The 9,959-nt window shown below is 33.9% G+C and overlaps 1 protein-coding gene across 3 annotated transcripts; it reads left to right on the top strand.

The window, feature by feature from the left end:
- The first annotated feature begins 2,576 nt into the window (after positions 1-2,576).
- Positions 2,577-9,639, top strand: LOC106766793 (chaperonin 60 subunit alpha 2, chloroplastic). Of its 3 annotated transcripts, XM_014651553.2 has the most exons (9): positions 2,577-2,810; positions 2,893-3,055; positions 3,940-4,061; positions 4,162-4,369; positions 4,455-4,600; positions 4,977-5,283; positions 6,841-7,091; positions 8,086-8,286; positions 8,962-9,639. In XM_014651553.2, the coding sequence occupies exons 1-9, from the start codon at positions 2,730-2,732 to the stop codon at positions 9,247-9,249; spliced, it is 1,767 nt and encodes a 588-aa protein (XP_014507039.1). In that variant the 5' UTR covers positions 2,577-2,729; the 3' UTR covers positions 9,250-9,639. The 3 variants fall into 3 exon arrangements, with proteins under 3 accessions (XP_014507039.1, XP_022638809.1, XP_014507040.1); XM_014651554.2 differs by lacking the exon at positions 2,577-2,810 and having other exon boundaries at positions 2,926-3,055; positions 3,940-4,041; XM_022783088.1 differs by lacking the exons at positions 2,577-2,810; positions 3,940-4,061.
- Positions 9,640-9,959: the final 320 nt, after the last annotated feature.

The raw sequence follows: 9,959 nt of genomic DNA, 5'->3' as shown, positions 1-9,959 counted from the left end.
GGTTGGACTCATATCTCATTAGTGTTTGTATCTCCCCGGTGAACCTCCTCCTTGATAACAACAGTGGTATCAGAGCCGATGGTTAATCTTGGTGGCCGGCTCAGACGAGTATAATGATCCCTATATCGAAAGTCTTCCTGGCAAAGGGTTCCAGGTAAGCGTGTCTCGTTAAGATGAACGACGGTATGAATGGCTACTCGTGGTTGTGGTTGGATGGGAATGCTTCCGCTGGAGGGGGAGTGTACCAATGTGGAAGGGACTCACCCTTGAGGGGGATAATGTTGGGAATGCAAGTGTGAGTCCAAGTCCCACATTGGATAGAAATGAGAAAGTAGAACACTATATAAAGATGAAAGATCCATTAACTCATTGCCTTAAGGTTTTGGGTAGAGAGTGGTGTCAATTCCTTATATGGTTGGGCTCGTATCTCATTGGTGTTTGTATCTCCCCGGTGAACCTCCTCCTTGATAGACCCAACAGATCTTGCATTTGGTGTTCACGTAACTCTGTGGTGGTTCTGGGTTTCTGTGGTGGTTGTTGATGGTTGCACAAGCAGCGACAATGGAGGCGTCAGTCGGTGCGACCATGAATGTTACGGTGGTTGGCCCGAGGAATCTTTCATGGGCTTGACTTGATTTGGGCTGGGTTAATTCAACGATACCATTATTTTTTATACCTCATTCACTCTCACACAACCATGCAATCATATAAAATAAACACGTCATTCTGGTATATCCAAGGTGACAACTAGACCGTTAACAAATTAACACCATAATAAAAAAGGATTAATTTGAACAATTTTTTTACAACTTGAAATCTTTTTTAACTTTTTGAAAAAAATAGGAAGAATTTGAACATTCCCAAGAAGGACTAAAAAGATATTAAACATTTATATTAGGGAACCCTCCTTACGGTCTTATCATTTTCCCAACACCACTTCTTCAATCAATCCCCAGGCCTGACTGCTTTCTCCATCAACATATCAACCATATGTTATCATCTCTTTCCTCCTCTGCAATCCATACAAAGTTTTCATTTATGTCATAGTCTAAAGCAAGGGGTATTTTTGTCTTTTTTTCTTTCTCTAGCTGGTTTTCCCGCTCTTTCTTCACATAAGAGTGAGGGTCTCAAACGGACCATCTCTCACATTTCCTCGCTTCTGTTTCGTCGCATTTCAGCATATCCAAACCAACTCACGCAGAATCAAATTTGGAAAAATGAATTTGAAGAAAAGAAGAAGTGGAAGTGTGATTGGTTGAATTAAGGAAAAGGTGACGAGAAATAAAAGGATTTAAAATTAAATTTATAGATGTTATGGAATAATATGATGTTTTTAATAGATTAAAAAAAGTTTTAATTGATAAAACGAAAATGTGAGTCAACTTATGAAGATGTATTGATTATGAAATTTGAAACACAATACATTCAACAAGAGTTTAATAAGGTCAAAGCAAAACATATCAATCATTACTCCTTGTTAAAATCAAAATAAAACAAATGTTCCATAAACAAAATTGGAAAGGAGTAATAAAATTCCTACAAAGAAAAATTACTAGTTTTCATAGACAAAATAAGATATATATGATGAAGAAGATAGAAACAATTAACTAGATGTTTAAAAGATTTTAAATTCCCATAAATTGTCTTATAACTTTGGAGGAAAGTACTCCAAAACACAATTTAATATGAAAACCTTAAATAGTTTACCAAAAGTGTGAAAGTGTAAGACATTTGAAAATAATGATCTTTGATGAACTTCTTAAATTTCTTAAGTTTCACAAAATGCACATTTTAATAAGAATAAAAAGAAACCTAGAATCTATAACTCTGAAAGTTGAAGAATATAAGTATATCAAACAAATGGAATCCTTCTAAATCGTTAAAATAAATGTAGACCTTTGTTATTAACAAGAGTCACACTATTGTAAGCAAAACATTGTAGTTCATAATCATCTTACCAACTTGACCTTAACTTTCTCCATTGAAAACAATCCAAAATAATCTTAATTTTTAGAAATTATTTGAATTAAACTTAATCTTCTTAATAGAAGATAATTCCCTATAATTTTGACTTTTAGAATAAAACTGTTGAAATATTTGTATATTTAGTGTGGACGATCCACCCACGTTAGATATTGTTAAATATATTAAAAATTATATATAAAATTAATTCTTTATGTTAAATACATATAGAATACTCTATTTATAATAAAAAATATAGGTTAAACTAAGTCTAAAATATAAATAAAAAAATAAAAAATAATATATAATTAACTAAAAAATAAAAATAAATATAAACTAAATATAATATATTTATCATAGACATCATAATAAATGTGTTACAATATTGACGAGTGACTGGAAAATAATTCATAACTTTTCAAAATAAATGTTGCTGTAAAACAAATTTAAAGAATTAAAATTAACTATATGAAACTTCAGTGAAGAAAAAAGATTTTACTTAAATAAATAAAAAAATTATTTTATAAAACAAATAAATAAATTAAACGTTAAAAAAGGGGCAAACACAATGAAAATATGAAAATAAATAAAGTGTAAATTCAACCGCCATAATCTGAAATAGAAGAAATTAAACCTTACCATCCAAGACCTTGCGCTCTGTAGCAAATATATTTTGGAAACTTCTCTGATAATCTTTGAATTCAGAAGAAAACCTCCTTGAAGATTTGAGCTTCCACTCTTCAATTCAAACCGTGTGGGTCTCCGAGATGAGTAGCTATATACATTCTAACGTCTTTCTCTCCTCGCTCTTCTTCCCTCCCAATGGAAACCCTTCTTCTTCATTCCCAGTAAGTATATATACTCTGCTATGTTATGCTATGCTCACTCTCATCTATTTCTACGTCTTTTTCTGACTCTATGCTGGTGCAGCCTTTTCGTTTGAAGCAAATGGCATTTGGGGTTCGTAAAGTTCCGCGCTTTGTGGTGAGGGCAGGCCCTAAGAAGATATTATTCGGCAAGGAGTGCAGAGAGGCCATGCAAGCCGGGATTGATAAGCTCGCCGATGCTGTCTCTCTTACCGTTGGACCCAAAGGTACTGACTGAAATAACCAATTGGGTCGGTTACATTAATGTTATTGCGTTTTCAATTTGTTGCACCGCTTAATTACCATCATATTTAGCTGCTTTGCTGCCTGAACAATGGCCGATACCTAGAATCTGTGCTGGCAACTGTTTAGGGGTGTTTGGTTGAGCATTTGTGAATCTGGTTTTTAATGAAGTTGATTTTTGTTAGAATTGATTTTTAAGAAAAGAGATTTATGTTTTGATGATTTTATTTTGTAAGCAACTTAGTCGTAGAAATAGGTGTAATTTTTTTATCCAACGGAAAAGCTACTCATTATCTACTTTAGACCCAAGAAATTAATTTCCCAACCAGAGACTTAAATGTTTGAACTGATTTTCGCTTATTTAAAATTATGTTGAAATACGGGTTAATGTAATTTTACGGTTGTTCATTCACATGTTTGGTTCAAAATCGATTGAGGAGAAAAAACTAGAGATTATTTTTCGTCGGGTAAACAAATTTGTATTGAGTTTACTACAATCTTGCTTCTAAATTTAGAATACAGAATCCAAACATAAATTACATCACTTTGCAACCGTTAAGCCTAACGCAAACATTTATCTAAAAATCATTTTAGGTGATATTTTTACATGTTTTGTTTGTTTCAACGTGAATTCAAGCAAGCATTAACTTAATGATTTCTTTTGATCGGATTTTTGTTTGATTATAAGGTGTTTCGTAAACATAGTAAGTTAATACGAGGAAACACTAACAAGGCTCCCAATTGCTTTTAATTATCTTTTAGTGGAAAATTGCTTGCTTTTGAATTTCAATATTATGTGTTCATTTGGCTGATTATGGTCCAGTGATTGTTGACTGTTCTTGCTTGTATTTCATTCCTAAACATGTAGGACGAAATGTTATTCTTTCTGAATCTGGAAACCTTAAAGTGATTAATGATGGCGTTACAATTGCTCGATCCATTGAGCTTTCAGATGCAATTGAGAATGCAGGTGCCATCCTAATTCAAGAGGTTGATCATGGTTGCTAGGATTTGCCACATATTAAATGAAAAACATTTGAAACCAAAGTAACTAGAGATGTATTTATGTTTTTAGTTTTCCTGCTTGTAGGTTGCAAGTAAAATGAACGAGTTAGCTGGTGATGGTACTAGCACTGCAATTATTTTGGCTCGAGCCATGATTAAATCTGGACTATTAGCAGTTTCTTTTGGAGCTAATCCTATTTCTTTGAAGAAGGGGATGGACAAGACTGTAAAGGAGTTGGTCAAGTTATTGAAGGAGAGAAGTGTTCCTGTTGAAGGGAGGGAGCATATTAAAGGTATTTGCTTCTACTTGTTTGAGTTTGTCAAATTAAGGGTTATCTTCACAAGAAAATATTGAAAGATATTTCTTCTCTTTTGCAGCTGTAGCATCAATTTCTGCTGGAAATGATGATTATGTTGGCAACTTGATTGCTGATGCTATGGGAAAGATTGGTCCGGATGGGGTGATCTCTATTGAGTCCTCCTCAACATCTGAAACCTCTGTCATAATTGAAGAAGGGATGAAGGTATGGACAATGTTGAAAGTGTGGGGTTTTAGCCGTAGAGGAAGGAGATTAAGAGAAAATAAACTTTGAATAATAATATACTTCCTGTAATGTATTACAACATCATAATATGTTCTTAAATCCTAGAGCACTAGTTTAATTCCTGACTAATTAGGGAAGAAAATCACGAGATAGTGAAATATGGCAATCTATTTTAAGAGATAATGGGGAAAAGGGAAACCAATCTTAAAGCATAGTCTAATATACTCTAAAAATAAGATATTTTTGTATATTTTAACAAATAATATTACACAATAACCAGTGTAACTTGTTTGAATCTGCACAATCCTTGTGTTTCTACCCTATTACAGTTGTTGTTCTTGTTCTTTTTGTACAGATCGATAAGGGTTACATGTCTCCTCACTTCATTACGAACCAGGAGAAGTCCATTGTAGAGTTTGATTGGGCTAAAGTTTTGGTAACTGATCAGAAGATTTCAAGTGTCAAAGAAATAGTCCCATTGTTAGAGAAGGCTATGCAGTTGAGTGTTCCACTCTTAATCATTGCTGAGGATATAACAAGACAAGTGCTGGAAACATTAGTAGTGAACAAGATGCAAGGATTACTAAGAGTTGCAGTCGTAAAATGTCCAGGATTTGCAGGTGGGAAGAAAGCTTTGTTACAAGATATTGCACTAATGACCGGTGAGTTCCTACAGGCTTTGGTAAGCTTGGTTGATTTGTATGACAACTTCCTCTATGCTCGGGTCATGCTTCCTATTTTTTAGTTTTTCTCTTGAAAAGCCTATGCAATTTGTGTTAGTGTCAAACGATTTGAAAAGGAGAGGTAATCTCAATATGTTGTTGTTGTGATAATCTCAATATACAAGGTTATATTACCATGACAATATATTCCTTCCTAGAATCATAGCATTCAATCTCTCGAATCATGGATTTCAATCTTCCCTGATTATGCTAATTATACTAATTGCCAATAATAGTGAATAAATAAGGAAACAAAATATTTTTATAATATTTAAAACACTTCCCCTCAAATTTACTATATCGAACATGGTATCTAAGGCCAAGTAATTTTAGGAAATTTTTTTGATCGCCTTTGCCATTGCACTCGCCACGGCTGCTAGAGCCTCCACAACCGTCTATTGTCATCCGAGTTCCAATTTCAACTTGCGACCACACGGTTTTTATCGTCTCAGTTAGGCGACCACCATGCCGTCAACGACGCCTTTATTGGGGTTCCTATGTGCTCTCACGCGCCTCTCAAAGTTGCGAATGTGCTCCTTTTTCCACCGCACATTGAAGCTGTCCCGTCTCGTCTCTGGGGCTTCTGATAGTTTATTTATAGCCATGGTGACTCTTCAACAATGACTTCTTTATCAATTGGATGTCAAGAATGTGTTTCTCAATGGTGATTTGCAAAAAGAGATTTATATAGAGCAACTTCCTAGATTTTTTGCTCAGGAGAGTCTTCTGGGTTGATATGTCATCTTTGCAAATCATTAACAATTTGATATCACTCGAGTGCAGAAGCACATATTTTCACATTATGAGGACTGAGAATTGATTATATTTGTAACAAGTTTGGTATATTCGATTTGTATGCACAAGTTTAATGAGGAGTGTTAGATATATTAGATTATTAGATATCTTAGATAGATATCTTATCTTTATCTTTCATCTTTCATTAGTTTGTTATTATTCTTTATTTGTACTTTGGGTTTAGTTCATATTTCTTCTATTATAAATTCAGTACCCTATGTATATGTTCAATACAAAGGAGATTAATCTCATACATATAGTTTTTACTATATTTAACAAGTGTCTATCCTTCCCAGCTTGTCAAAAAAATCTTGAAATTGTTTTCTAGGTAGTCCCGTAGTAAGAACATCTACCAACTAACTTCCCGATGGTACATATGTTGTCTTGGCAAAGTTTGCATCCAGTTTTGTATTGTAATTTGCTTTTATCTTTAGTTAATGTAAGATCTCCAACACATCATTACTCTTAAAGACTTGAGTAACTTATATCCTGAGAGATGATGTTAAATTTTGAATTTCTGATTTGTGCATCGAATGTGACTCTGTATGAGGCTACTTTTATATTTTTTTTTTGTTTTTCTTAAATATACCCATGATGTATTTTTTTGTTCCCATATCTTAAAAGAGTTTCCTTTCCAGCCTCATTTGATCAATAAAACTTTTCCTGCTCTGGTTGTTTGATCTCATGTTGTTAACACCATAGGTGCTGATTTTCTTTCTGGAGACTTGGGTCTCACACTTGATGGTGCAACATCAGACCAGCTTGGTACGGCACTGAAAGTGACAATAACCAGTAATGCGACAACTATCATTGCTGATCCTAGTACTAAGGCGGAAGTTCAGGCCAGAATTTCACAGATAAAGAAAGATCTTAGTGAAACAGATAATGCAAACTTGTCAAGAAAGCTCTCAGAGAGAATTGCGAAACTGTTGGGTGGTGTCGCTGTTATAAAGGTACTTAATTCGATGGACATATCATGGCTGTTTGTATTCTGCTTGCCCTTGTTCTTTACTTTGGTAATGTTTCTTTAATTCTCTTTCTCTACCTTATTCTAAATATTATTGGATTTTATCGATTCATTGCATTATTCACCTTGAATTTCAACTTGCTTTGTGCTTGTAACTTGAAAAATAGAACAATGGCAGTTTGTCACCTATTAGCCTTCTTGATACGTTTTCTTCATAAGAGGGATCCTATATAATTTTTTACTTATATATCATTCATGTTATATTTATCATAACTAGTATATAATCTATTTGATACTTGTCTTCTCTGCAACTAAGCTTTTTTGTTTTCAACTTCAATATATTTATTTTTTCTGAGTCAAATAAAATATTGAAATAATAATGATATTATTTCAATTCAGTTAACCAAGAATTTTCACATCACAAATAGTTTCTTCATCACTTTCAGAATACTTTTTGTTTAAGGGCCAGCCTTGACACATCAATAAAGTCTGTGACTTGTGACTTGAGACATGGAACTTATATATCTTCTTGAAACCGGTTCTGTATGTGTTGGGAGCCACGTGCATTGGATTGTCATTTTGTTGATAATATTTTTTATGAGGATTTCAGAAAATAAAAACAGATTTGAATTGATTTCTTCATTTGATTAGTGTTGCTAAGTTCCACATTGCCTGCTCAATTACTGGGCTGCAATTTTTATATTTGATGGCAACTTCAATTAATGCCAATTGTTTCTAAAATGAAATTTAACTATTAGCTTCGCGTAATCCTTGTACATGTTAAGAATGTATGAGACCAAGTAGGCCATTCTGTTAATTAGGTGGGTTCTACTTCATATGTTTTTCATGCACAATTCTTTTCTGCAATTTGTTGCACAAAAAGAAGCGGCTGTCACCTTAAATTTTGCCAACAATATTTTAAATTGGCATCTTTTTCATTTTCAAGTGTTCATTACATAATGCAATAACCAATTGTGTAGGTAGGTGCACATACTGAGCTAGAACTTGAAGATAGAAAACTGAGGATTGAGGATGCAAAGAATGCAACATTTGCTGCCATAAGTGAGGGCATTGTTCCTGGAGGGGGTGCCACATATGTCCACCTGTCGGACTTGATACCAACAATAAGGAGCTCCATGGAAGATCTAGATGAGCAAATTGGAGCTGATATCGTAGCAAAGGTATGGTTACCTTTATTTACTCAACCAGTTCTCTATCTTATCATCCTATCCTATGGTTCTTTTCATCGATTTTACTTTGTAGTGATTATTTTCATGTAAAATGTTCCTTTCCGATAAAAAGAGGTCAACTTCAAATTAGTTGATTTATCAGATTTTCATCTTTTGAAAAATCCAGGAAATTTGTGAGCTTTATTTTCTTAAATTCTTGTTTGGACTGTAATTGAAAGAAAAGCTTTTCGCTTCAACAATTGCACCTCATTATTTTGGGAGGAACGTCCACTTTTCTGATAAAAAAGAGCACTAGCTAGACAGTGCGTATTAGCATTTCCACCATGGTTTATGACATTTTGACTATACTTTCTCAGATTAGTCTCAGCTACTTCAAGGAACATCTCTTAAATTATACGAAGCACATTGATTTGCAAGTTTAACATAAAAAGCAAATATTTGACTCTTGAGCAGGCTATTGATTATATTTATAGGTCTTAACTGCTAAAAATATGTAGTTGTAGTAATGTTTTTACACATATTATAACTACCCAACTCATTAGTCCCACTCAAGCACATACATAAAAAATGTTGATTTCGTTTTTACTGTCTTTCCAAAAACAGACAACATCCTTCCTTATGAACTTGCCTGAAAGGCTTTAACATATATGTGGTTACGCATTGCAGGCACTCATTGAACCTGCAAAATCAATTGCAACTAATGCAGGAATTGATGGAGACATTGTTGTCCAAAAGACTAGAACATATGATTGGAGAATCGGATATAATGCAATGACGGGCATATATGAAGATCTTTTGGATGCTGGGGTAGCAGATCCTAGTCGTGTTGCAAGATGCGCTCTTCAAAGCGCAGTTTCTGTTGCTGGTGTGATTCTAACTACTCAAGCTATATTGGTGGATAAAATAAAGAAACCCAAACCAGCAGTGCCCTTTATCCCTGGCATAACTCCCTAAAATGGAGTAAACAATTACAATTTTTCAAAGAGTTAAGTCTTTTCCATACAACTAGTGGAATCCAGCTGAAGTAAGAATAATACTTTCAAGAACAGGAAAATCAGATGCTGCTTGAGTCATGACTTGATGAACCCCATGTATGATGAAGCAATTGGAACAATTGTACAACTGGTGAAGTTCAAGTACATTCCACACGGAATCGATTAGAGTTCTGTTAGGTTTCTTTCTCCATTTACCTATTAATTTTTGGTGACACCATAGTTGATACTAGAAAATCGGTAGTACGATTTTATCAAGATATTGTAACACCATAATTGATGAGACAAACAAATCGCACAATATTCATTTGGACAAATCTTGATGTGTTAGTAAATTGTGTTTTCAATTTTATCGGAGGAGTAGGTAGGTACACCCACCAATAGATCAGATATTGAAGCCTTCCATGCTGCGTGGACTCACAGTTTTGTTGTTTAGTTACCAGAATGTCAATGTCAAGTTTCGAACTAACTCATATGAAGAAGCTTTTTCAAGTTTTCGCTTTGTAGAAGTTGACATGTCTCTTTCTTGTTCTCGTAATTGATATTTTGGACTTATTTACGTCACTGTTTTCAGTAAAGGCTTTTATGATTTGGTTTATGATTGATTTGGAGTGATTTGAAGAAAAAGTGAAGCGATTTAGATTAATGAAAAAATGATGTATTTAAGGAGAA

This window comes from Vigna radiata, chromosome 7 (assembly GCF_000741045.1).
Source record: "Vigna radiata var. radiata cultivar VC1973A chromosome 7, Vradiata_ver6, whole genome shotgun sequence".
In the NCBI taxonomy this organism is placed as follows: Eukaryota; Viridiplantae; Streptophyta; class Magnoliopsida; order Fabales; family Fabaceae; genus Vigna; species Vigna radiata.
The sequence above is the reverse complement of the archived record's forward strand: the minus strand, read 5'-3'. Positions and strand labels throughout refer to the sequence as shown.

What these genes read in the sequence shown, in the direction of transcription:
- LOC106766793 (XM_014651553.2), top strand. Translation starts at nt 2,730, where the DNA reads ATGAGTAGCTATATACATTCTAACGTCTTTCTCTCCTCGCTCTTCTTC. An exon ending in AGGGAGGGAGCATATTAAAG is followed by an intron (nt 4,370 to 4,454) that starts GTATTTGCTTCT and finishes TCTCTTTTGCAG; the next exon opens with CTGTAGCATCAATTTCTGCT. An exon ending in GTGGTGTCGCTGTTATAAAG is followed by an intron (nt 7,092 to 8,085) that starts GTACTTAATTCG and finishes CCAATTGTGTAG; the next exon opens with GTAGGTGCACATACTGAGCT.